Below are 26,371 nucleotides of genomic sequence, written 5' to 3'. Positions count from 1 at the left end.
CAGCGTTGTGGCTGATAATAGCCAGCCCCGCGCTTGGCTGATGTCAGCGGCGCCTCGGCGCCAGGCCGCGGCGCAGATGAGCCGGGGTCGCAGGGCAGCGCTGCTGCAGATCTCGATGGCGTCGGGGGGGGTCTCACGCCACAGGTACGGCCGCCCTGAGGCCCTGTCCGCCTTCTTCGATCGCCTGGGCAGCCTGTCTGCTCGGTCTGCAGCGTTAATCGGCCCCCCCGCCGGCGCCCTCACCGCAGGTATCTTGCGTAGGGACCCGCACGCCCACGCCCAGCATGCACAACCGACGGCAGGATGCAGGTCTGTCCCCAGGCACGCCCCGCGTCAGCCAACACCCCCGTGATCCCGCGAGCACCACCGCGAGCGCCACCGCGAGGAACGATGCGGCGCTGCGGCCCATCCCCCGAGCCCTCGCCCAATCGAGGCAACGGCAGCCAGGCGCAGGGATGCGAGCACCACATCACACCGCGATGCAGGACACAGGACGCAGGACACAGGACGCAGGACACAGGACGCAGGGAACAGGACGCAGGATACAGAACGCAGGGCGCAGGACGCCGCCGCGGCCAGCCTGGCCAGACCGCCGCCGCGGCCGCCCCGTCACCTCATCACCACCCAACGACGGTGTGTCCCACGCTTTCGGCTCGCGTCCGCGCCCTTGGGCTCGCAGCTCCTGTTTCATCGCACGGCCTCTCGCATCTCGTCCCACGCACACAACCTACCCTCCGCCGATCGGCATTGAGCGCGTGCTTTGTCGCGTTGTACTCCCCTCAACTGCTGCCCCGCTCGCGTAAGCCCCAGCAGAACACGTTGGAACACCCGCAAGCATACAGGCTCCGCCAGACTACCCCCGACCACAACGAGCTCAACCCTGCACGCCGTCCCTGGCCAAGGACCACGCACGTGTACCGAGTCGGCGGCGCCCAGCGCCCGTCGACTGCCCTTCGTGTGGTGTGAAACCCATCCGGTTGAATTCCTCCAGCCGCGTCCACCACGCGCATTCCGCCAGCATCCTCAGCGCAGACGCGCAACCGCATGCCGCGGGTAGAGAAAAGGCGCGAACGCCTCCGCCACTGCAAGCAGCACACCACACACGACGGGGTGGGTTTCCCTGCGCCGTCTCAACATCCACTCTTGTCTCTTCACAAAGGTCTCCAAAGTCCAAGTCTAGCGAAAGCCTCCACTACGACAGCCACCCGCTTCCACCCACTTCCTGTCTCGCCCGATCGACTTGTCGTGTTCCCGCTCCCCACTCGGCGTCCTTACTCGCCTCGCACTCCCGTTCGCCGGCTTCTGGAACAATGGCGCCCACAGCAGTAGTCATCCCCCTGTACATCTATCCCACCCCGGGGGCGTGGGGCCCACTGGTGCAGACCGCCAAGGCGAACCCGCTGGTGCCGTTCGTCGCGATTGTGAACCCCAACAACGGCCCAGGCAAGACGGCCCTGCCGGACGCGAGCTACCAGGAGGCGCTGGCCGAGCTGTGCTCCGTGCCCAACATTACGCTGCTGGGCTACGTGCACTGCCAGTGGTGCAAGCGGGCCGGCCCCTCGATCGAGTCGGACATCGACGTATACGCGAGCTGGGACGCCGAGAGCGACGGGCGCTTCAGCGTGTCGGGCATCTTCATCGACGAGGCGCCGTGGGAGCCGTGCCACAGGGCATACATGCGGACCCTCGCCGACTACATCCGCCACACGTTTGCTGAGGAGACGGGGACCCGCGGCATCGTGTGCTACAACCCGGGCGTCGTGGTGGAGAAGGGCTACCTCGACGACTGCGACCTCGCCGTCGTCTTTGAGCAGAGCCACAAGGAGTGGTACGCGTACTTTTTGCGCAAGGGACTGGTGCAGATCCCATACAACCTGCGCTCAAAGTGCGTCGCCATGGTGCACTCGTTCGGCCGGCTCGACGACTGCGGCGCCAACACCAACGGCCACGGCAACGGCAACGCACACGGCCAGGGTCACGTAAACGCACTCGCGCTCCGGGCCAGCATCGACCTTGACGGCTCCCACGCCGGCGGCGCAGACAAGGCCGCAACCGCCCTCACGGACCAGATCACGGAGCTCGGCTTCGGCGGCGTGTTCCTCACAGAGCAGGTCGGCGGCTACAGCCGCTTCCCCGAGACGTGGGACACGGTCGCGAGCCGCCTGACGCAGACGCAACCGCGTTTAAGTTAGGCTATCGCCTGTTGCTGTGCTTGGCTCGGCGCGGTCGGCCTTCGGCCCGATTGCGCGCGGCGGAGGCACGACGTGCCTCGACGATAAGGCTGCCGTCCGCAGGCGGTCGGCATGGAGGCGGAGGAGAGGTTACACCACTATGGTGCTCGTAGACAGGAGGACGACTATGTATGCACAGCACGCGATAAACAAGCATCCAAGCAATCATGAGCCGGTCGAGGAGCGGCAGACCCGTGTAAGCACGCTGGGGGGACGGGTGTCAAAGAGTGTATGCATACTGCACTGAAAACAGGGGAGAACAGGCCGTAAGGGCATGGATGAAATGCACGCAGGGCGGTCCCTAAGTGTGTGAGACCACCATGAATGCAGGAGACGCACACCGGGCCAGCCGGCGTGCGTCTCCTGGGCGGGGCTACGGGGGAGCTACGGCTACGACACCTGGCCGTTGCAGAACTGGACCCACTGGTCGAGGTTCATCTTCTTCATGACCATGGAGAAGCCGGCGCTGCCGCCGGCGTTGCACACGGCAGAGAGCGAGTTGGACGACATCTGGGTCCCGGCGCCGCTGGGGTACTCGATCGAGAAGACGGGCTTGTTCTTGTCGATGATGCCGCGGTACGATGCGCACTCGCCGTATTGGGCGCACTCCTCGACGACCGAGAACTGGACGTCGGTGCTGACCTGGGGCACGATGGCGGCGGCGTTCTTGAGCCCGCAGCCCATGTTGTGCTTGGCGCTCTCTCGGGCGAGGAACTTGACGTAGTCGGCCGCGTCGGCCTGGGTGAGGCCCAGCCCGTTGGCGTTGTCGTACGCGTCCACGTTGTCAGGGTCGACTGCGTCGCATCCCTTGTCGGCCGCCATCTGGATGCGCTGGGCCATGATCGAGCGGACCTTGGCCGAGCCCGTCTTGACCCACTTCTCGCCCTTCCAACCCTGCAGGTCGCTGCCAAGGTCGGACTTGTCCCAGTCCTTGGCGTCGGGGCGCCAGTCCTCGTAGCTGCCGGCAGAGAAGTAGCAGATGACCTTTTTGCCCGCGGCATGCAGGGAGGCAATCGTCGACGGCTGAACGTCGAACAGGTCAATGTCGTAGACGTCGACGTCGGGGGTAGGCTTGCCGTTGGTAATGGAGACCTGCTCGCTGAGAACAATCTGCCACGTCGTGCCGACGGCCGGCTGCCAGACGGCTCCCGGGCGCGAGACGGTGGCGGTGGCAGAGGCGGCGGCAGAGGCAGCGCTCGAGGCCGAAGCAGAAGCCGAAGCAGGGGTCGAGGCGGATGCAGAGTCGCCCTTCTTGATGCACAGCCCGACAGGGACGCCCACCGCGAGGGGAATGATCAACACGAGGAGGAAGCCGAGAATAACCATCTTCTTCCACAACGGCCAGCGTTGTCTGTGGGGTCTCTTGTTGATAGATGAGGCGGACTCGAGATCGGACTCTGTCCGGTCAGAAGCAGGATGCTTATGAGTAACGAATGTGGGGTGAAAGAATTGGAGGAGGCGTTCAGCTAGTGAAGCGCCTGCTACAGAGACAGGGGACTAGACGAGACGAGAAGAGAAAGGGGGGGATGGAGAACAGGAGGGATAGGGATGGCAGAGACAAAAGCAGGTTTGCATGGTGCATCCAACGTGTCTCAGGGTCAATCGACAGAGGTGGAGAGAGCCTAGAACACCACGTGACCAGCAACCGCCTGGACTGAGAACAAGCTTTGAGGCCCTTTGTGTGGCACAAGGACACCAGGACTCACTGCTGAGTGTGCCATCTTTCTGGTACGAGTTCGAGTCGGGCCCGTCGGACGGGATGAACTGGATGAGTGCAGTACCCATCTTGGCTCAAGACAGATTATGACTGTGGTCTATTGGATTGTGCCCAGGCTATGACTGCTTGTCGAGGGCGTGCGTGTGTGCGTCTTGGGGATGGGATTGAAACAAGACAGTTCTGGTGAGGTGGGAGAGCTCGCCAGTGGGGGGACGGGGCCGAGCTTGATGAAGGCGCTGGCGAGCTCTCGAGATGTGTCGACGTGCTGCGCAGGACGTAACGATTCTATTGGGGACTAAACATAACAGGGCATTGCGGGATGCTGCCCTTTGGTGGACATGGGAAAGCGAGCGGGTTGACCGCAGGCTGGGCCGGCGTTGTTTTGCATGGGCGTGGCGTTGTTTTTCATGGGCGTTGTTCTGCATGCGGCGGCATGAGGCTGCTGCCTGGTCAAGTCACGAGGCCAGGTCAAGCCAGGTCAGGCCAGGATAGATCTGATCACGACATGCAGCACAGGACATGACAAAGACAGGACAGGTGAGACCAGTCAGCCAAGGTCAGGTTGCGTTCAGTTCCGTTTAGCCTCAACTGAACCCAGGCCAGGGCAGTCATTCTCCCTGCCAAGCCCAGCAGGCCCTGCTCGGCTCCGGAAGCAACAGGGTGTGTGCCGGGGCCCTGACCCGGTCTGCAAGTGGGTCAGAGCCCTGGACGCGTACTTCGGCGCTGCAGTAACTGCATACCGTACGTACTCTCAAGTTAAGGTTCCAGGTCCGACATGCGCCACAGGGAGCCAGCTCAGCGGTCACACGATCGCAGGGAGAATGGCGTAAGCCACGTCGGAGACAGGGCACTACCTGGGCAATGTTTGGGATCTGCACGTCCCATGGTCAATTGAATTTTAGCCGTTTTATGCTTGCAAAACAACAGACGCGTCCCAGTTTTGTTTCAGGCCCTGGAGCTCAGGGCTGTACCAATAACCTGGGCCATCGCGTCTCTCTCCACATTCCTCGGGACGCGCCCTAGCCGGTTTCTGCGCGTCCAGATTCCGGCCGGCAGGGCTGGCAGGGCTGACGCGAACTGAGGCGCGTTGATGGACAATCGATCGCGACTGTTCTGCAACGCGAAGGCGAATCTGCTCCTGTGCTCCTGTGTCCAGGACGGTCGGACGCGCAGACGCCAACAACGTATAAACCGCGACAGCGCGAGTCGACAATCCCCATCTCCGAGACCACAATGCGCCTCACCATCGCACTTGGAGTCCTTCTATCGGTTCTTTCCTTGACCGAGGCGTGCGGCAACGCCGGCGCCGACGGGCACCGCATGGGGAAGCGCCGCAACGACATCCCATGCCGCAACTACCCCCACCACGGGGACCACCACCGGGACCGCCACTGGGACCACCGCAGGGAGCACATCTGCGCCCGGCAGAGGACGACCAGGACCCCCACGCCCACGCCGGCCAGGACCACGTCGACCAAGAAGACAACGTCGACCAAGAAGACAACGTCGACCAAGACAACGTCGACCAAGACTTCGTCGACCAAGACTTCGTCGACCAAGACTTCGTCGACCAAGACTTCGTCGACCAAGACTTCGTCGACCAGGACTTCGTCGACCAGGACTTCGTCCAACGCTTCCGTATCCTCTACCTCTGGCACCCTTACCCCCGGCTCGGACATCCCCACTGGCACCGGCGGCGCAGTCCGGCCCTCCGAGTCGCCTGTTGTCCCTGAGGAGACCACGACCCCTCCCCCCGACTCCACCGCTGTTCCCTCTACCCCCCTGCCACCCAACCCGACCGTGACTGCGGGCACCGACCCCATCGGTGCCGCGACCGTCGACAACCACATTCTCATCCTCGCGAGGGACGATTACAGCGCCCAGTCTGGCTTCCACGGCCTCGAGGGCTACGGCATTCCCTACGACACCGTGATCGTCCCCCAGGGCGGCATCTCGCTACCTGCGCTCAACGACACCGCCACACACGGCCGCTACTCGGGCATCGTCGTCATGGACGCCCTCAGCTACGAGTACCCCGAGGGCTGGCACAGTGCCCTCACGGACGATCAGTGGAAGCAGGTCTACGACTACCAGGTGCACTTCAGTGTGCGCATGGTGCGCATCAACGAGTTCCCTGGCCCCAACTTTGGCGCTGCCCTCGACGAGCGTGGCGGCGGCTCTGGCTCCGAGCACGACATCTCGATCACGGACAACAGCGGCTTCCCGACTGCCAACCTCAAGACCGGTGCCGGCCTTACCGCCAAGGGCCTCTGGCACTACCCTGCTAAGATTGTTGACACCGTTACGACCAAGGCCGTCGCCATGTTCGCCCCGGACAGCACCTACAACACCGAGACTGTCGCTGCCGTCATCAACACGTTCGCCGACAAACGCGAGCAGTTTGTATGGTTTACGTCGTGGGCCCCGCAGTGGAGCACGACGTGTGCAGCTTTCCAGCACGCGCACATCCACTGGATGACTCGTGGTCTCTTCCTCGGCAAGCGCAAGACCCACCTGAACATCCAGATTGACGACGTTGAGCTCGCGACAGACATGTACCGCCCCGTTGGCGCCGTCTTCCGCTGCCGCCCCGAGGACCTCGACGGCCACGCCGCGTGGCAGACTGACCTCAACTCGCGCCTGCCCTCTGGCTCGGACGTGCGTCTGGAGCTCGGCCACAACGGCAACGGTGACATCCTCGCTGCGACCGACCCGAGCTCGAACGGTGTGTGCAAGCCCGACTACGCCGTCGACTACGCTGAGGTGCCGGAGACCGCACTCGAGTTCAAGAAGCCCCTCGGCACCGGCGTCGACTTCTGGCCCGCCGAGTGGACGACTTACCCCTGGTCGCTCCAGTGCGCCCACCGCGACCCCCTTACTGCCTGGTACTCCAACCCTGCGAAGCGCGACGCATTCTTCCACGTCTCGCACACGTTCACCCACGAGGAGATGAACAACGCCACGCACCGCGACGCCTCGCTCGAGATCCAGTTCAACCAGGCTTGGCTGCAGCAGACGGGCATCGCCGACGGCATGTTCTCGCCCCACGGTATCATCCCTCCCGCGATCACCGGCCTGCACAACGGCGACGTCATCCGCGCCTGGATGGAGAACGGCATCACCCACGTCGTCGGCGACAACACGCGCCCTGTCCTCCGCAACGGCGAGAGCCCGTACCACCCGCTCATCAGCACGGTCGAGGACAACGGCTACGCCGGCCTCACCATTGTCCCCCGCTGGGCGACTTCCATCTACTACAACTGTGACACTTGGGAGTGCGACGTCCAGGAGTGGAAGGACATCTCGCAGGGCTACGGTGACTACACCGACCTGCTGCAGAACGCCAAGGACGTCAACACGCCGTACCTGTTCTCGCTCAAGGCGGACCCGTACATGTTCCACCAGGCCAACCTGCGCCTCGTCGACATGCCCTCGATCACCGTTGGCAGCAAGACGGGCAAGATGTCCATGGTCATGGCCTGGGTCGAGGTCGTCGCCCAGGAGATTGCCCGCGTGACCAACTGGCCCATCGTCTCGCTCAAGCACGACGACTTTGCCCAGTACTTCCTCGAGCGCCAGGCGCTCGACAGCTGCCAGCCCCGCATCCAGTACCGCTACAGCGCGGACGGCACCCAGATCACCCACGTCGACGTCGTGGCCAACAACATGAACTGCCCCGCGGAGATCCCCGTCACCATCCCCAGCGGCTCGGCTTCGGGCGCCTCCCGCACCGACCAGGTCGGCTCGGAGCCCCCCATCGCCTGGGTCACGCTCACCGGCGGCCAGGCAACCCTCCAGCTTAGCAACCCTGTGCAGCTCTAACTTCACTCTCTCTGTAGACTCGGGCCAGACACCGCTGGCCCCGTACAATGAACGGACTTTCAATGAACACGCGATCACGTTGAAGGAGTGATCAGAATGCGCGATAGGATTGCATGACAGTTACAAACTACCGGAGTGATCAGAACGCGCGATAAGATTGCATGACAGTTACAAACCACCATTTCCCGTTGCTGCACGCTGTTTGCGACTTGTCACTGACGCGCCCAAGCCAAAGCCTCATATCTCCTCAGCCCGTCTGGCCGTTCTGCCACTCACAAAGACCACGTTCCGCCACTGGCGGATGTACGGCAGTAATCAAGTCCCAGCACAGCCGTCGGCAGCATTGCATGCCGAGTTGCGCCGCACCACGCTGACGTGGGGATGCAATGCCGCAGGAAGCCCGCATTTGCGAGCCAGGTCGCGATGTACCCAGCCGAGTGTTCCGACCCCAAACGCACAGTGCATGCCACATACGAACGCGAGTGTTCTCCAATTCTGAATCCTCTTATATTATGGTATGGATGGGTTCGTTTTAAAGCGGCGGGCGATTTAATCATTATGAATTCCTTGGAGTGAGGTTCAGTATGGAAATGATCGATCTTGGTTGTATAGATTAGTCAAATAAATTTATTCAGCAAATCTATCATAAATAATGAACTATAGAGTAATTGGCAACTCGTCTCATTTTGGTTGAGAAGATTAATTGTTCGAATCAATGTAGTTCAGAGTATTATTACTAGAAGGCATGTTAAGTAATTATAAATGACTTTATAAAGGAGGGCATAACTCAGCGGTAGAGTAGCTGACTTTTAATCAGTCTGTCGAAAGGTCCACGTTCATGGTGTGTCTCGGCCAGGACCCGAGCAAGCGCCGAACTGTGTGGCACCAAAAAAAAGGCTGGCAACGCGAGCAAGATCGCGGTGGCTGCCACCCTTAATCTGACCGGACGAGCGGGCCTGGAACCGCCTGGAACATGGAGCGCGACCCTGCAGGCACCGGCGCCACCTTCAGGGCAGCAGAACGCGGCCAGGTTAGTGGCACCCGCATCGCCTCCCAACTAACCGCAGACGCCACCGTGGATACCCCCACTGCTTGTTCAGCTTGTCCAGCTTGCCCAACTTGCTGTTGGATAACGATAGCAATGTAAATTGTCCCTATCTATACGTGAAAAAATGTACAACAGTGTCTATTCGATGTAGCGCAGGTGCTCTGGCGCGCCAAACTTGAACGGCTTTGACTTGAGCAGCTTGTTCGCGCGCATGCGCGCGAGATGCCACTGGATCCAGTACATCTGCTCGTGTTCGCGGAGGTAGCGGCTTCCGTGGAACGAGTGGAGGACGACCTCGCGCGAGAGTAGGCCGAGCTTGCGACGGTCGTCGGCAAACTCGTAGAAGCGCTTGGTGAGCTTGTCAACGTCCTCGCCGGGCGTGATCACATCCGGCAGCGGCGAGCCCTCAGCGCCGTCGGTGAACTTGGCCCAGGGGCCCGACATGGACAGGATCGCAATCTGTGCACGCGCAAGCCCCAACGCGTCGTTAGGCGGCACGACCTCACCGTACCGCTGTTCCGGGTTCAGGGGGTCGGTCAGCACGAGTGCAGTCGCGCCGACCTCGGTCGCGACAATGGGCACGCCAGCCAGCGCCGCCTCACCAATCGCGAGCGGAAGGCCCTCCGAGATCGACGAGTTCATGAACAGCCACGCGTCCTTGAGCACCTCGCTCGGCTTGCCGAAGCCCGCGAGCACGACGTGCTTGGTCAGGTTGTTGTCGACGATGAGTTTCTCCATCTCGAGGCAGTAAGACGGCTGCCGATCCTTGGCTCCGTACACGACGAGGCGATAATCCTTGAACCCAAACTTGTTGATGATGATGTCGGCCGCCTGGATCGCGACCTTGACACCCTTGATGAACTGGACGTTGGACAGCATCACGACCGTCGGGATGTCAGTGCGGACCTTGTCGACCGGCGTGAAGCTCTCCATGTTCGAGATGCCGTTCACGATCGGGTCGATCTTGCGGTGGAACGTGTTGCGGGCGCAGATGCGCGAGCCATCAGAGCCGAGCTCCGTCTCCCACATCGGGTTGAACAGCGAGGCGCACGGCAGGACGACGTCCGCGTGGAAGTACGCGAGGCGGGTCGCCACACCGATGCCGGCGAGGAGCATGTTCTGCACCGCGACGGGGAGCTGGCACTGCGCGACCGAAAAGTTGAGGCACGACTCGCGCCACAGGATCGCATGGTCCCAGATCCCGAACGTGACCCCGCGGCGGTACTTGAGCACCATGCCGAAGAGGGACGAGATGCCGTGGTGCGTGCTCTGGAACACGCGCGGGCAGCGCTCGGGAACGCCGACCGAGAAGATGAAGAAGTACGCGAGGTAGATGTACAACGCCTGGCGGAAGTCGAACATGGACGGGCGCGAGATGTCAAAGCACTCGGCCGGGTCCGCGATGTTGGGGTCGTCGTACGAGCGCATCCACGCGGCGATCCACGCCTGCTCGATCTCGGGCGAACGCCACGTGAGTGTGTAGTCCTTGAGCTCGTAGTACTTGCCGAACGAGAGGAAGACGTTGGACATGTGAAGGAGATCGTCGTAGTCGAGGCGCTTCATGCGGCAGCCCTTGACAAACGCATCGACGAGCGGCACAAACGTGCCAACAATATCGCGGTCAAGGTCCGTGTCCTGTACCTTGGCGTCGACCTGGGACTCGAGGTAGTTGTCGATGACGCCGTGGCGGGCAGTGCCACCGTCGAGACCCCAGAGGGGGAGCAGCTTGAGGCTTTGCACCGACTTCTCAACCTGGAAACGGGGGATTCCGTAGTCGTTGGCGCACTCGGCAAGGACGTGGTTACGGATCGTGTTGTGGCCGTTGATGAGATCGCGGCGGCAGTTGGACACACCGCCGGGCGCGACAGGCCAGCAGCCAATGTCGTTGAAGATGACAGAGATGCGGTCGTTCGTGTCCTGGTAGCAGTCCTGGGGGCGGGAGGTGACCGCGTTCGCGTCCTGTGCGAGACCCATCGAGTACAGGTCCGACGTGCGGATGGCGAGTAGCGTCTTCTCGGAAACGTCTGTATCGATGTCGATAGCGCTGACAATCTGACTGATGTTCTCGTCCAGCAGCTTGCGCGCCTCGGGGAGGCGTCCGCGGTCGCGCGCACGCCAGTAGGGGCGCAGCAGCGGCTCCTCGCGCAGGATGATCTCGTCGACCGTGCACGCGGTGACGGCATCGAGGTCCGTGTTTTGCAGCCACTGGTCCCACAGCTCAGTACGCACGCGCCAGGTGGGAACCGGCGTGTACTGCCTGCGGCGCCAGAGCGAGAGCCAGCGCGCGGGGTGGAACCCCTTCGTATTTGTGCGCGCGTACGCACGCATCTGGCCCAGTTGCAGCGCAGAGTGCTCGATGAGCAAGTCGTCCGCCTCGAAACTGTGGTTGCTCGGCATGGACAGGAGGATCTTCTCGTTCGGCCAGCACGTCGGCGCCACCGTCATCGCCGTACGCCGCCCGTTGCCCTCCTCGAGGTACGTCGTCATTACGGGATCGCGGCGGTGCGAGTAGTCGAACTCGGTCGTGTATGTGCGCCCTTGGATGCGGCGGATGATGAGGCCAACGGTCTTCGACGGCACCCACGTGTAGTCCTCTGTGTCGATCGGGTTGCCCAAGAACACACTTAGCGAGTCGCCGCCCTGGTTGTAGTCCGCGCGCAGCAGGTGCGAGCCACCAGTGTTGCCCTTCTTGTAGTGGTACGTGAACGAAAGGTCAAAGGACTCCCCAAGCGTGAGGTGGCCACGGATCACGCGCCCCTGCTTGTCGTAGTACCCGACCGAGTGCAGGTTCTCATTTGTGACCTCGACGCTGATCGGGCGGCGCGATGGGCGGCGCTCCTTTCCGCGCGTTGGGTAATGGTACGTGCTCATGGCCGAGCCGCCATCAGAGCGGTACATAAGGCGGAAGTCGCGGTCATAGCTTGCGACGAACACCGGCTTGCCCTTCGCAGGGTCGAACTCGTGCAGGCCGTCCCAGCCCTGAAGGCTCATGGAGCCGTCGTCCTCGGCAGCGGCGAAGCCGGTGACGTAGCGGCGCGTGAGCTCTACGACGATTCGGTTACGGTTGATCTTGCGGCGGGCGCCCTTGGTCGCGAGACGCATGATGCGCGCGAGCGTCGGGCGGTGGTACAGGAGGATCCAGTAGACGAAGAATCTCTGGACAACCCAGCAGCACTTCCAGATGGCGAGGACGATGAAGACGGGGACGCGCTTACCGCGCAGAAGGTGGTAGATCTCGCGCTCGATGTTGGAGCCGCCGCCCGAGATGATTGCAATCCATTTGACGGCGTCGTACGGGAACCTTTGTAGGCGCTTCCAGAACGCGGGGCGGCCGTCTTGCACGATCGGGACCGACATCAGGCGCGCGGGGGTCTCGTAATGCTGCGCGTCGGCGTCGCCCAGGAGGTGGACCGAATTCTGGTACAGTGCGATGTGGAGATTGATGCCAAAGTCGGCAGTCTGCACGTCGACCTCTGAGCGTTGGCACCACGACGTAAACGCGTCCGAGTATTTGGCGGGCGTGCCCTCGATACGGGCGATGATCACTGCACGCGCGTCAGCAGGCATGTGCTGCCACTCGGTATCGACGTTTAGCTCGAGGCAGAGCGAGAGCATGAGCTCCTTGCGAGACTTGCGAGGGAGAGCGCTCAGCGCGCCAGCGTCAACCTGGCCCAGGTCAGTCTGCAAGCGCACGCTCAGGATGCCGTTCACGAAGCTCTCAGCGAAGAGCGCCTGGCTGTGGGAGAGACCCAACTGGACGTGAGCGACGTGATACACGACGCATTCTGCGACGATGTTTGGAAGCATCGTGTACGTGATGTCCGTCTGCGAGAAGCACAGGGCGACGTGCAGGCCTAGGTTGCGACGGTACGACACTGAGAAGAACTCGCCCAGCCCTGCAGCGTCGAACTGATCGCGCGGGAGAACGCCAACGGTGAGCCGGCCCCCGGTCCACATGTTCAGCGCCTCCTGCATCACGCGCGTCGACCATGCTGTGCGGCCCCGCGCGCCGTTCAGTGCTGTAGCGAGGATGCTGCTGACCTGAGTGCTGGTCGCGGTGCCGTCGTCGTGCCAGAGCGTCGGGCTCGTGAACCTCTTCGGCATCTCGGACTTGCACACGGGCTTGCCCGTGGTCGACAGCGTCATGAGGCGGGGCTGGACGTAGACGGGGTCGGGGTTCTCGTTTTTCGGAGAAAGAAGCTGGAACCGCGAGCCGAACCAGTCCTTGATCGTGAAGAGCGACGTGCCGAGCGCGGCCATTCCGGCGGCGAAGTTCTGGCAGATGAGGTCATTGTACAGGAAACCGCACGTCCAGGGGAGCGCGTGTAGAATGATGCCGATGACGAAGCCGATCGCAGCCGAGTACAGGATGATGCGGACATGGGTCGCGACGTTGGTCGTGAAGCAGCGGTTGAACTGGAACAGCAGACAGCAGGTATAGCCGAACATGTACATGTAGAACATGATGATCGTCTTATAGTTGTCGACGAAGAGCCACATGAGGATTATCATGATCCCGAACACAATGGACACCTTGCCGGCAACGTCGGCGAGGGCCTGGAGCATGGAGTCTTTGCGCTTGCGGTCCGTCTCCTCGGCGACGCGCTGCGCGTGCGCAAGGTCGACGAGCTTCTCCTGGGACAGGTCGTCGCGGATGGACCAGTACTTGAAGAGGGTGGCGTCGAGGACCATGCTGCTGAGACAAAAGTAGACGATGCAGAAGCAGAAGGCGTAGCGGGAGCGCAGGTCGAGGTAGAGGGAGGGGTAGGGCGTGCGAGCGCCCATGACGAGCATGATCCAGCGGTCGAGGAGAGCAACAAGGAACAAGCCGAGGTTCTGCCCGAGGTCGTAGCGCGCGATGCGGAAGAGGGCCATGACGCTGTGGTCCTTGAGGCCGCGCGAGAGCTGGCGCTGCTGCGACACTGCCTCGCCGAGCGCCGTGAACCACGCCGGCGTGAACGGCTCGGGCTGGCTGGCGCCGCCTTTCTTGAACAACCATGCGACGAACGGCATTCCGCGCGCGACCTTGCCGACGAGCTGGTCCTTGACAATGTCCTTGTCGCGGCGGTTGTAGCTAGCAATGGCTGCCACGAACGCGCTGCGCGCCTGTGAGGCGACGTCGTCGGTCGACTTCTCGGCCACGACCTTGGACGTGTACCAGCTGGTGATGTCGGTCTCCTTGAAGTCGGGGATATCCTTCATCCACCCGCTCCACTGGTGACAGAGCCGGCGGTAGCGCAGGAGCGCGACGACGAGGAACCCGTACATGACGGGGAGGTAGATTTCGAGGTCGTGCCCGCTCACGAGCGAGGAGAGGAGGGGCGAAATAAACAGGATCGGGAACGTCTGCAGGAACACGTTGCGGCCAGACGGCAGTGGGGAGCCGTGCTGATGCATCGTGCTCATGATACCGAGCAGGTTGAGGTACGTTGAGATGCCGATGAGGTACGCGGCGAACACGAAGCCGGAAGCGACCGAGAGGCTGACCGCGAAGCCGATGCAGCCGAACACGCTGATGATGACGGCAAGCACGAACCCGCCCGCGAGGCGCTGCACGTGGAACAGGATGATGTTGTCGTAGGCGTAGTGAGGAAGGTAGTGGGAGCCGGCGCTGCCCACCCAGCCGGTGACGCCAGCGGTGAGCAGGAGCGCGGTGAGGAGCGCATAACCCGCGGCCTGAACCACGGCTGAGTCCATGTACGCTGTCATGAAGAGACCGCGGCCGACAAAGGTGAGGAGGACAACGTCGACGATGGCGGGCGCGCAGAAGATGCTCATCGCGCTCGCGGCGGCAAAGCGCATGCGCCAGACGGTGAAGCGCTCGAACAGGCTGAGCTTGGCGTCGACACTGCTCTCGGCGAGCATCTGGAGGATGGCCTCCTTAGTCTTCGGGGTAGCGTCGTCGGTGGACGCGTACATGGTCATGATCTCGTTGTTCTGGCGGTCGGCTGCCTTGGGCCCGCCGAGCGCCTCGAGCTGCGCTTGGCGGCGGTGGTAGATGATGTCTCCGATTTCTCGCGGGACGATGCCAAAGTAGTTCTCGCACTGGGAGCCGAGTGTCCAGAGCTCGGAGAAGACAGCGGCCTGGTCCGCCTGCTGGAGGAAGACGGGGCAGCGGTCGACACTCTCAAGGTAGACGTCCTCGAAGGCTGCGCGGCGGAGGCAGGTGAAGAACATGAGGGCGAAGAGGTCGGCGGCGACGTCGACGCGCTCTCCCGCCCCGGGCGCGGCGGGTTCGCGGCCGTAAACATGCAAGAGCGCCTTTGTCAGTGTTCTGAGCGGCTTGTGGTTGCCTTTGTAAAGCGAGTCGATCATGATCTCGTCCATGACGTGGTACAGCTTCATGAGGTCGACGATGACAGGCAGGCGCGTGGCGCCCGCGCGCGCGTGGTGCTCGAGGCGGAGGCAGAGGATCTCGAGCATGCTCATGGAGCCGTCGAGCGCACGCCGCGCGCACATGTTCATCCACGTCATTTTCGTCGTGCCTTCCATGAGGAGGTCGTTCACAAAGGCCCGGATGGGTGCGCCGAACGGGGTGTCCTCGCCCGAGAGCCGGAGGTGCTGCAGGATGAGGAGGAGCTCGGCGGTGCTGGACCCCTCAAGGGCCGTTCGCACTGACGTCGGCAGGCCGGACGGGTGCGCGCCGCCGGTGATGTTCTCGAGGACGACCTCGTGGGCGAGGCGCGTGACACGAGAGCGGCCATGGTGAGCGAGCCAAGTGTGGAGGACGACGGCGGCGTCGTTGGGGGCGGACTGGGAGATGAAGATGTCGATCAGGGGGTTCGGGGTTGGGTCCGCAGGGTCGTCCCGGGGCGCGCACACGCCCCAGAACGGGGCGTTAGCGTCCGGCGCGCGGAACCCCGAGTGGAGGCCCTTGTGAATCCGGATGCTGAGCGTGCTCAACCCCTGAATCAGGTCATGCAGGAGGATGTCTGCGTTAGGGTCGCCGGCGAGTGAGCGCAGGGAGCTGAGGATGGCCTGCTCGTCCGCGCTCCGCACCGGGTGCAGCATCTCGAGCACGCGCAGCTGCGACTGCTCCGCGACGATCGCATCGTAGTGCCCCGCGTGCGGCTCGCTACCGAGCGGAAAGCACCCGCGCTCGCTGAGAATGGCGCCGTCCGTGCCCTGGGCCCAAAAGTTTGTGTCGCGGTACGCCGCCATGTAGTTGGGCGCGGGCACGAGCTGGTGAACCTCGTACTGCAGGCGGGCAAGCTCCTCGGGCAGGTCCTTGTAGGCGAGGCAGTCTGCGACGCCGGGGATGGCTTCCTCGACGACAGCAATCGGGAGACGGGTCGGGTCGCCCCCGGGCGAGAGGTCGACGGGGCGTGAGTCCGACCCCCACGAGCGCTGCAGGTCGATGATCTCGGGGCGGCGGAGGTACTCGAACCCTCCGATCGTGCGGGTGCTCGTAGCCGCAGAGCCGAGGAGGCGGGGGCGGTGCTCGAACACTGCGCCGTAGTGCTCTGCGATCTTGATCGCGCGGCGGATTACGGCCGGGTGCGGGCGGTTCTCCCACTGGTCGAGGAAGCCGACGAAGAACTCGGGGCGGTTCTGGCGCTCGCGTGCGCAGTTTGCCATCAGGTCGCGCAGCGGACGCGACTGGAAAAAGTCGCGCGGCTCGCCCGACGGCAGGATGCACGCGTTCTCGACGATGAGGCCCGCCGGCAGGGCCAGATCGAGGTCGGTCAGGGCCGGGTGCTCCTCGTCGATGCACACAATGCTCGAGAAGCCGCGGTAGTGCAGCGCGTCGACGAGGGAGTCGATCTCCTCCCCGGTCGAGTTTGGCGCGCACCGCAGCGCAAAGCCGTTCAGTTCGAGCTCCATGAACCGGTCAAGCAGGTCCGTCACCGTGTCTCCCAGGTTGGAGACCGAGAGCGCGTCCTCACTCAGGTCGTCGAGGTCGACGGCGCCGAGCTTCATCTTCTGGGGGCCCATGCTGGTCGACCACTCGCTCCCGGGTCGCGAGTGGAACGTCTGCCTCCAGTCCGAGCCGGTGCCCGGACCGATGCGCGGGCTGCCGCCCCAGGGGCTGAAGTCGCTCGGGGCGAGCGGGGGGCTGCCGAACGAGGGCGACGAGGGCGAGCCGGGAAGCAGCTTGCGGCTGTTGCGTTGCGGCATGTGGAGGGGGAACACGACAAAGTCAGCCTTGTTTGTCTCGGCGGGGTCCAAGTGAAAGTCAAAGTCGCTGAGGACGGTGAACGACTTGGTGTGCCTGAGCGAGCCGCGGAGCGAGAGGTTGGCGAACGAGTCGCGGTTCGACAGCACCATCGAGTCGTCGTCCTTGGGCTTGCGCCACGTGGAGAACGTGCTCCACCCCGCCGAGCTCGATGAGTACGCGTGCTGCGTGAACCGCCGGAGGCTTGCGGTCCCGTACGTGCCCATGCTGGACTGGGAGCGCGCGAACGTCGTCTGCCCGAGGCTCGTTTGCCCGAGGCTCGTCTGCCCGAGGCTCGTTGCCGTGTGTTCGGGCGACGACGGGGCCTGGTTCACGGAGACACGGCTCTGCGACAGCCGCGTCCAGTACGACGTCTGTCGCGAGTGCGTCGGTGTTTGTCGACGCGACGCCATCGTCATGCGGGCTGCTCTTCGATCCCGTTCCTTCTCGCTCTCTTTCGGCTTTGCTCGTATCGGCTCATAGCCCTTTGGCCGCCGCGACCGCAGCAGCTTGTACAGGGCATGCAAAAGGATGGGGATGCAGAATGTGGTTGCGGCGAGCACGATGGTGAACCCCTGGTACCACCCGACGAGGAGCCGGTCCGAGGGCAGGACGGCGTTGCAGAAGATCTGGAACCCGTTCACAGTGCAGTTTGTGACACCGCCGGCGTCCTCAAAGCCGGGCTGGAAGAAGGTCGCCATGGTCGCAGGTGGGAGTTAAGGAGGAGGGAAAGATACAAACAAGTGAAGAGGCACCGGTAAGAGGGGATCGGAGGATTACGAGTGCCGGGTGCTTGGGTTGTCTAAGAAATGAATGTGGGTAAAGTTGGCTTGTGATAGAGTGCGATCGCAAAGTCTTGACAACGAAGATAAACGTCAGCTTGACGGAGGACGGGGGACACGACTGGGGACGCGACCGGGGACAGGGCGGATATTCCGTGCCGCGCGGTGGATCACAGCGGAGAAGGAACAGATCATCGTGAGAACTACTTGGCATATCTACAGCCACTACTGGCTCCACCGCCGCCGCCACAGGCACACCCGCTCTCCAGACATGGTCTCAGGTGGACAAGCCCTGCTCGCCGGCCACCGGGGATTGGAGGCCGAGTGACTCCCCTTTCTTTGCGAGCACACGCGAAAATGAAGACGCCATCGTGAAAGCCGCATAGGGCCGGCATTGGGGGCACCAAACTGGGGACAGGGCTGGCATCGTGCTGGCTTAGGGCTGCTGGCTTAGGGGTGACATAAGCACCTGGCTTGTATGCTTGGCAGGGCTTGGATACGGCTGAAATAGCATGCACAGGGGCTTGCTATACGGCATGTATAGCAAGCATAGGGGCTTGCATAGGGCGTGTTATAGGGCTGCACTGGGCTGGAATGAGGCGTGCATGTGCCTGCAGAGGGCTGCAGAAGGCGGCAGGGGACGGCAGAGGACGGCAGAGGGCTGCATAGGACCCGCGGGGGTATAGAAGGCATGTAAAACCTTGTCTGGACCCGAGCCATTGGGCATTGCAGGGTAAGCTTGCGAATAAGAACAACCTGGGTGAGATGAGGTACATTCGGGTCCCAACCCCTGGCTACTTGCAGTACTTCCGGCGTCTGACGGCGGGTGCCTGCTGCTGCTCGCTAGCTGCATCCCCTATATAGGGCGGCGGGGGCGGGGGCGATCTGGGTGGCTGCGTGCGAGCGCCACTTGTGAGCGCGCGTGCAAGCGTGCGTGATTGCCCGACTGCACTTTGCAGCCAACAGGCATGGACGCTGCCGACGTTTCGACATGCGCTGTCTCGCACCCTGGTGGAAACCCTCCGGGGTGGGGGATCACGGCGAGGGTGCCGGCCCAGTCGGAATGGAGGACGCGACGCGTCTTTGTTGTCTCTGCGTCTTTGTTGTCTCTGCGTCTTTGTTGTCTCTGCCCACACGATGCAAGGTACTTTGGTACTCGAGATGCAGGTACAACAGTTGCATACGACGGTTGCATCCTACAGTTGCACTGGAGTGGATACGGAGAGAGTGACCGTTCCGCCATCATGCTGCGGACGTGAGGGACGCTGAAATGACGTCTGGTCGGCGGCCTTCCCCGCCAACCGCACTGAGGCAATATCACTGCAGTTGAAGCGAACCAAATGCGCAGCAACGCATGCTTGACGCACGACGACCGGCCGCCGGAGGAAGCGCCAGGCAGCCACCGGGCCAGGCACACACGCCATCCCGAGACCGACGTCACGGCATGTCAGTCTGCGCTCTGTCACTATGGTATACTTCGAACCATGCGCATATCAAAGTCTAGTGATGCATTGTCCGCATGACCTCACAAGGTGTCACACGCAGTACAGAGTCCATATGGTTTTTTGTCATAAGTCTAATTATTGATCGGTAGTGGGTGGCCTTCGCACGCCAGCAGGGTGTGGGTGGTACTAGTGTTTTATATGCCCCTGGTTCTGTTCTTCAGTCGCACGGAGAGAGTGTGGATGGGACAAGTTGCGGAAAAGTGGCGGAAATGACAAAGAGCGTTTCTGGCCCAGGCTGGGCACTCGACCGACCTGGCGACTGCCAGTGACACACTGCCGTGCCGCGCCTGTGATCCGCTGTGCGACCCGTGCCACTGGCGATGCGGTGGGTGGGAAGCACTGCGGGGGGCGACAACGGATGGACGTGCACTCCTCAGATCGCACGGATGGCACGGACACGGGACACAAAGCCCCACAGATCACGTGCGCTCTGCCGCAGGCTCTCGGTCGTGCTCCACCCCAGCTCGGTGGTGGCACGCGAGTTGGCGGCGACACACGAGCCCACGTCGCCCTCGCGCCGAGGCGCGCGCACGGCGGGGATGGGGCGGCCGCTGGCAGCCTCGAGCGCGCCGAGAGCCTCCGAGACTGTGGTTCCGGTGCCGGTGCCCAGGTTGAAGGTACGGAAGGGCTCGTCCACCTTGGCGTCGAGCGCGGCAATGTGGCCCCTGGCGAGGTCCGAGACGTGGATAAAGTCGCGCACGGCCGTGCCGTCGCGGGTGTCCCAGTCGCTGCCGAAAATCTCGAGCTGCGGGCGGTCGCCGGTGAGGACCTGGGCGAGGACGGGGAAGAGATTGGTGGGGACACCACGGGGGTCCTCGCCGAGGAGGCCACTGGCATCGCATCCGATCGGGTTGAAGTAACGCAGGGCGAGAATGTTCCAGCTCGGGTCCGAGTACGCGAGGTCGGCCAGGATGGCTTCGCCAAAGTACTTGCTGCGGCCGTAGGGGGAGGTGAGGCCCATGGCGCCAGGGATAGCAGTGACGGTCTCGCCGTCGCGCTCGTACGTGAGCGGGTGGTGCACAACGTCCTCCTCGCGCAGTGGGATGCCCTGCTCGGCCTTGGTGCCATATACGGTGGCCGAGGACGAAAAGACAAACTTTTTGATGCCGTACGAGCCGAGGAGCTTGAGGAGCGACACGAGGCCGCACACGTTGTTCATGTAGTAGTCGAGGGGCGAGGCGATGCTCTCGCTGACGCTCTTGAACGCGGCAAAGTGGATGACGCCGCTGATGTTGTAGCTTTCGAGCACGAGGGCGAGACCCGGCGAGCAGTAGTCCATCTCGTGGAACTTGAGCGAGGGCATTGTCTGCCCTGTGGCGGAGCACGAGAGAGTGGCCGCCTCGCGGATCGAGTTCTGGACGTTTGAGAACGAGTTGGAGAGGTCGTCGACGATGACGACGTTGTGGCCGGCCTTGAGCAGCTCGAGGGCCGTGTGCGACCCAATGAAGCCGAGGCCGCCCAGTACGAGGACGTAGGGGGGGCCCGAAGGACCCTCACCGGCGACCGGGGTGGTCGGGGCGGTGGAGACTTCCGATAAGGAGGCGACAGAGGACGACGAGGGGGAGTAGAGGGCCATGATGGTGGTTGCTTGGCTTGGCTCCGTTTGTGTTTGAGGTGCCAAGAAGTGGCGATGTAGCAATGTTTTTAAACGCTCAAAAGCAACAGTCCAGCACGCCTTGGCACTTTGCGTGCGAAGAACATGTGAGAGCTACTGATGGACGGGAAGCCTACGCTCCCTTGGTTTGATCGCAAGGTTGCCTTGCTGCAAGATCCACAGCTTTGTGAGCGGGGGTCAGAGAGCCTGGGGTCGAGCTCGTGGAGCTGGCTGGGGGTCTGAAGCGGGTGGCACCCCCCGCATGCCCTCGCCCAACCCGGCCCAGCCGTTGTGGTGCAACTTGCCTAACTGGCCCCCAAGCCTGGTTGGGGCACTCAGATCTACCCACTCCCCGGGGGCCCTCCTTGCTGTCGTCGTAATAGTCGTAGGCGACGGTAGCCCAATCCGGCCCAGTTGTGCGGACCAACTCTGAGCTGTGCGACAACATATTCTGCCCCTTGACCTATGACACGAGTTTACAGTATCAGCATTCCTAGCTGGGCCTGGAGTGACCTAACCCACCGGCCTGGTTCAGGCAGTAAGTGGTTTGTGGACCTGGACCGTATAAAAAGTTTATCCCAGTTGTTTGTTTACAGGCATCTCAGGCTCAGGAACGGCCAGACGAAGTGTCACACGGTCTGCCATAAGGAGTGTCATAAGGAGTGCCACAAGGAGAGTGCCACAAGGAGTGCCACAAGGAGTACCACACGTCCCCCGCGTCGTTGTTCTGATTCAGGTTGTGCGTCCGCGCCTCCCTGTATCGTTGCATCCCTGCAACCGCGCATCCGCCTCCGCCATCACGGAAGAGGTTCATCTCACGCGTACCTTGACCCTGTCGGCGTGGGTCGCCAAGAACAATAATGATGCCAAGCATGCCGATACCGGCGGCAGGAATATCCAACCCCGGCATACCGCGCTTTGTCCTGACACAACGCAATTTGCACGGAATGCCGTCACGTCGAAGATCAGGGTTGCTAGGGATTTGCGAGGGGTGCATGGACCGGCATTTCCGGACCCTGAGTCCTATATCCCTGGCGTCCACAAAAGTGATCCAACTCACGAACACACAGGTAATGAAGGCGGTGATGATCCAAGGTCTGGTCACGAGAGAGAGATCCGTGGCACATCGACCCTTTTGGCGCACAGTGTCTGATCGACCGCCAGAACGGCCAATGTCCGCCACAACGCTCCCGCGTCGAGCCACCTGAACCCTTCCTGAGAGGCACCCGATCCACTAGTCTTGGCAGGGAAATCAAGTTTCTGGGCGCACATGCCAGTTTCCCGGTAAAATTGTTACAGAAACAAGGTTGCGATGAAACTAATTCTGTAGTACTCTTAAAGTTTGCTGCAGGAAGGAGTGCGCACTTCTCAACCCTGCACCCTGAATGCCACTCCTGTATATCGCCATCTTCTCCCGCTATCACGTACATAATCCCCCACCGTACCATTGTTCTATCCATCCCTTACCAGCAGGTTCCGACAGCTAAAAACCCAACACGTGGTCCTACACGCACGTGGCCTACAGAACCAAACTACCTCGACTACTGACCAAGTAGTCGGAGGTGGGGTCCATCGTGGGAAACAAGTCCTCGTAACTATCACGTGATACTCGTGTCCTAGTTCCTATCACGTGATACCCGTGTCCTCATTCCCATCATGTGATACTCGGACACTATATTCTCTACGTGGGAACCCAAGTACAGAGGGACTCATGGCTAACCTATGAGAGATCACGTGATAGCAACGAAAAGCAGTTCCGTGGTAAGGTGGTACGCGTTATGCCACTACATCCAGCATGCGTTGATTGTTGTTCCGGAACACTTGGTCTCTCCATGTGTGTCAGCGCATTGACCCAGTCGGCGTCCATTTCGGGCTTCTTGAGAAGCGCCATGAGGATGCGAAAGTCTTGCCACGCTTGTTGGTCAGCTTTGCTGTCAAGTTAGGGCCTCAGAAGGCACAAGAGATCCCACACCGTGCCTACAGGAGAGAGTTACTACCCTTCAGACCAGCCTCTCCCCTCGGTATGTACATGTTGCATGGGGGTATGGAAGGGCTGGGGTGGTGAGCCGTGTTGCGCCGGTTTGCGCAATGGCTGCGGTACAAGTGAAGAATCGTCGCGATGAACTTACCGAGAACAGCGCCGGTTCTGCAGGGGAAACGAAGCCGAGGGCCACGTACAGGACTGTGAGAGTGACATGGATAGTGCAAGCCTGGCCGGTGTCCTTGTTTGTAATGGTTCGGTCAATGCCTTGGCAGGGGATCACTTGCGACACATAAATGATGGTGGGCAAAGTCATCTTTGTCAACGTTACTTCACGGACAGCCCCGTATAAGCAATAGGAGGTCTCGTTGGGCACCATCTCTTCCAAGATCTGGCCAGCGTCCGTGCTGGTTTGTTTGTCTTGAAAGCCAGTGGCCTTGCCATGGATAATGGTGAGGTTGGCTAGCTGTGGGACCGGTGCGGGTTTCGGGTGAGCGGGTGATATTATCGCGGCGGAGGCGCCACTCAGTTCATCAACCAAGCTGCGGATGCATGTCTTGTTGAGCTCCTTGAGCTCCATCATGGCGAGCGCACGAGTTCTGTTGGACAGGCCATAGTCCGTAATCCCTGTCAGGCCTTCGGCACGGTACCACCCGGACAGAGCGATCTCCGGAGCCGTGTCAAATTTGCTAGGATGGAGCAGGAACATGCTCGCGAATGCCAGCTCGCGCTGGCAAAGGATGGCACCCTTGTCATCTTCTAGGGCGACGAGGAGTCGGTGACGGTTAAGGAATTGGGTTCCCTCAAGGGCAGCCTGCCATGCCGGTGCGAATGTCGGGCTGGAAGAGGATGTGAGGGACAGGCGCTCGACGAGTCCGCGGAGCACGTTGTCGGGGTGAATGTTGCCATACTCGAACTGAACGCCTATGGCAAGAAAGGGAATGCGGAAAAACCGTTTGCTGATGCGCGTTTGCTGTCCAACTGAGATCGACTCGCTCTTGACGGACCTGCCGCGCTTGGAAGTGCTAGGCTGACTGGTGAAGGCCGCTTTCCTCATAAATGGCGGCTGGGCGTTGGGGACAGGGTAAACTTGACAGACGTGCCGAACATCTGGAAATGGGGTAGAAAGAAGTGTGAGGTGGGGGTGATCAAGCTCCCATGGCATTGTGAGTGCATGAGTGACCATACAGTATGATGACTGAATACACGTCCAAGATAAGATGAGGGGGTTACGGAATGAGCGGCAATTGACGGATGAAGAGAAATGACGTGCCATTGGTAAGATTACTGGATCGCTCTTATCTTCAGTTGGGCCATCCATTTCCACCCTTCCTTCAGTTCTCATCATCTAGCACCATTATCAACCTGTACTGCCAACGATGCGTCTTGTCTTCGAGCCCAACGACATAGGAGCACCTTTGAATCACCCACCTGGCGTGAGCAACCCGCGCCCCGACGTGTCAAGCCTCGGCGACTACACGTTTACACTCGAGGCCCCAGCACCAGACCATAACCCTTTCAGCTCCCCGAATGGCATGCACGACCATCCGTTGCCTGGAACTCCAGACAACGCTCTTCCTTCGCCTGGCGCTTCATTGGCCCCACCTTATTCTCCATCTGGTCCCCTGCACCTCGCTACCACACCGCGCCCAACCCAGCACCTCACGCCTGCTCAGTCCGATTCGTCGCCCCCACTCCACCCCCAGCGGCTTACGATCGCCGTCGAAGATTGTATTGGTATCGGCGGCACGTATGAAGCGTACAGGGCACGCGCAACGTTCGCGACGATCACTGGCACGGCAGAGGCGCGTGTTGTCGTCAAGTTCTGCGACCCGTTGATAACCGGCACGCCAGAGTTCCGGGATCGACTGTACGGGGATGCCTGCGAACTGCAGGAGAGCATGGACGCGGTCATTGACGATGTCCGCCGCGAGGCGACTATACTTCAGCGACTCGAGCACACCTCGGCCGTGCCGCGCTTCTATGGACTGTGGTCGGGGCAGACTGCAGACGGCAAGCGGCCGTTGCTGCTCGTCACGATTCTCGAGGACGTTGGTGCGAGCTTCTGGCCCATCCCTATTTTAGGAAGCTCGGGCAATCTTCTGTACGTCGTGTCAGCAGTATTCGTTGGCTGACTCTAGTCCGGCGATTCTCGACTTGTACGACACACTGCACCGCGCGGGCGTCGTACACAACGACATCCAGACGCGCCATGTCATGACGCGGTGCGCCACGTTCGACCCCAGACGCTTGTGGGACTACCCCCCCGCCACCGCTCGGGACCCATACTCGCGCACGCTTCCGCGCGCCGGGCTGGCGCTCCCGCCCCCCTCGCTGTGCCTCATCGACTTTGAGAGCGCTGTCATCGAGTCGGACGCCGAGTATGAGCATCGCCTCGAGGAGGAGCAGCTCTTGCTCGCGCGCAATAGGGAGAACGGGGAGCGGCGTGCGAGCGCGTGGGCAGACGCACTCGAGCAGCTGGCAGCATCGGAGCAGTGAGGGGTGCGAGTCACGAACCGACCTCTCTGCGCTGACCAGCAGCCCAACTGCGCGTTCCCTACCTTTAGTGCTTTAGTTGTATACAGCTGTATCATAACGTACCATACTTGACGAGCCGACGCACTGTACATGTATTTCCGTGGTACTTGTCCAGTATTACTTGGGGGTACGTCTCCAGTACTGGTCCCGTACTTTTCATACTTGTCCCATACTTGTTACGTCTCCCGTATGTCAGACCGATGCGCCGTGAGAGCGGCCTGTTCTTCGTTCGTTCGAGTTCGTTTTACAAGATATTCAATCAACTACTAAAACTAGACACACGTCCGTTACTGTCTGTACTTCCAACGTATGTATCACCTTGTCATCCAGGTCACTGCGACTACATTGGAACTACATCCACCTCGGCCAGTCTCGAGCAAACCTGTCATCGGTGTATACCAGCCAACCACGACACTGGAGATGCTACAGTACATATTCTTCAGAGTCCTGTTCTGTGCTTCAACAGCTTCCTGGCACAGACTCCTTTGACTGACATGGCACACAATGCGCGAGACCTAACTGTTGCGAAGCAACGCTGCACCAGAGAGCTGTCCCCTTCATCTTCACCTCACAATCACCATGTCGTTGACACACGACTTGCCCAGTTTCCTGGACACGTTCCCTCGGGACACGCCGGAGTGAGCTGACGACAAGACTGTGATTCATACTTGGGAGGGTCGCCCCTGGTCGATAGCGTCTGAGGTGCTACCGCTGTTCCACTAGTTCTCATGCTGAGCAGATTGTGGAGCCCATTAATTTATCTCTGGAGTAACCCTTTTGACATAGACATGTATCTCACTAATGCACACCTTACGACCCGGACGACTTTCATTCAGTGGTCGCCACGCCTCAATCTGAGAAAATGACACGAAAAACAGAGGGGGCCACTGATGTCTCTCCAACGACGAGTAACAGCGCACAAAGAACAACGGGCAGAGACCAAAAGACAAATCGGATTTAGTCTGAAATATTGTAGATATCATGGATAGCTCTTAGTG

The 26,371-nt window shown here is 61.3% G+C and overlaps 7 protein-coding genes across 7 annotated transcripts; 3 read left to right on the top strand and 4 right to left on the bottom strand.

Moving 5' to 3' along the window:
• Nucleotides 1-1,310: 1,310 nt before the first annotated feature.
• On the top strand, nt 1,311-2,192 carry CcaverHIS019_0608860 (uncharacterized protein; the record flags this gene model as incomplete). The annotated part of the gene is made up of 1 exon (XM_060603394.1): nt 1,311-2,192. One exon carries the CDS (start codon nt 1,311-1,313, stop codon nt 2,190-2,192), a length of 882 nt encoding a protein of 293 aa, XP_060459692.1.
• Nucleotides 2,193-2,621: 429 nt separating this feature from the next.
• Nucleotides 2,622-4,016, bottom strand: CcaverHIS019_0608850 (uncharacterized protein; the record flags this gene model as incomplete). The annotated part of the gene is made up of 2 exons (XM_060603393.1): nt 2,622-3,628; nt 3,938-4,016. The coding sequence occupies 2 exons, from the start codon at nt 4,014-4,016 to the stop codon at nt 2,622-2,624; spliced, it is 1,086 nt and encodes a 361-aa protein (XP_060459691.1).
• A 1,165-nt stretch (nt 4,017-5,181) lies between these two features.
• CcaverHIS019_0608840 (uncharacterized protein) lies at nt 5,182-7,770 on the top strand (the record flags this gene model as incomplete). The annotated part of the gene is made up of 1 exon (XM_060603392.1): nt 5,182-7,770. One exon carries the CDS (start codon nt 5,182-5,184, stop codon nt 7,768-7,770), a length of 2,589 nt encoding a protein of 862 aa, XP_060459690.1.
• Nucleotides 7,771-8,956: 1,186 nt separating this feature from the next.
• CcaverHIS019_0608830 (uncharacterized protein) lies at nt 8,957-17,674 on the bottom strand (the record flags this gene model as incomplete). Its single annotated transcript, XM_060603391.1, has 1 exon — nt 8,957-17,674. The coding sequence occupies one exon, from the start codon at nt 17,672-17,674 to the stop codon at nt 8,957-8,959; it is 8,718 nt and encodes a 2,905-aa protein (XP_060459689.1).
• Nucleotides 17,675-19,633: 1,959 nt separating this feature from the next.
• CcaverHIS019_0608820 (uncharacterized protein) lies at nt 19,634-20,836 on the bottom strand (the record flags this gene model as incomplete). The annotated part of the gene is made up of 1 exon (XM_060603390.1): nt 19,634-20,836. The coding sequence occupies one exon, from the start codon at nt 20,834-20,836 to the stop codon at nt 19,634-19,636; it is 1,203 nt and encodes a 400-aa protein (XP_060459688.1).
• A 1,857-nt stretch (nt 20,837-22,693) lies between these two features.
• CcaverHIS019_0608810 (uncharacterized protein) lies at nt 22,694-23,892 on the bottom strand (the record flags this gene model as incomplete). Its single annotated transcript, XM_060603388.1, has 2 exons — nt 22,694-22,768; nt 22,984-23,892. 2 exons carry the CDS (start codon nt 23,890-23,892, stop codon nt 22,694-22,696), a joined length of 984 nt encoding a protein of 327 aa, XP_060459687.1.
• A 322-nt stretch (nt 23,893-24,214) lies between these two features.
• Nucleotides 24,215-25,334, top strand: CcaverHIS019_0608800 (uncharacterized protein; the record flags this gene model as incomplete). Its single annotated transcript, XM_060603387.1, has 2 exons — nt 24,215-24,939; nt 24,977-25,334. The coding sequence occupies 2 exons, from the start codon at nt 24,215-24,217 to the stop codon at nt 25,332-25,334; spliced, it is 1,083 nt and encodes a 360-aa protein (XP_060459686.1).
• Between the last annotated feature and the right edge of the window lie 1,037 nt (nt 25,335-26,371).

The sequence above is a fragment of the Cutaneotrichosporon cavernicola genome (genome assembly GCF_030864355.1).
Source record: "Cutaneotrichosporon cavernicola HIS019 DNA, chromosome: 6".
In the NCBI taxonomy this organism is placed as follows: domain Eukaryota; kingdom Fungi; phylum Basidiomycota; class Tremellomycetes; order Trichosporonales; family Trichosporonaceae; genus Cutaneotrichosporon; species Cutaneotrichosporon cavernicola.
The sequence above is the reverse complement of the archived record's forward strand: the minus strand, read 5'-3'. Positions and strand labels throughout refer to the sequence as shown.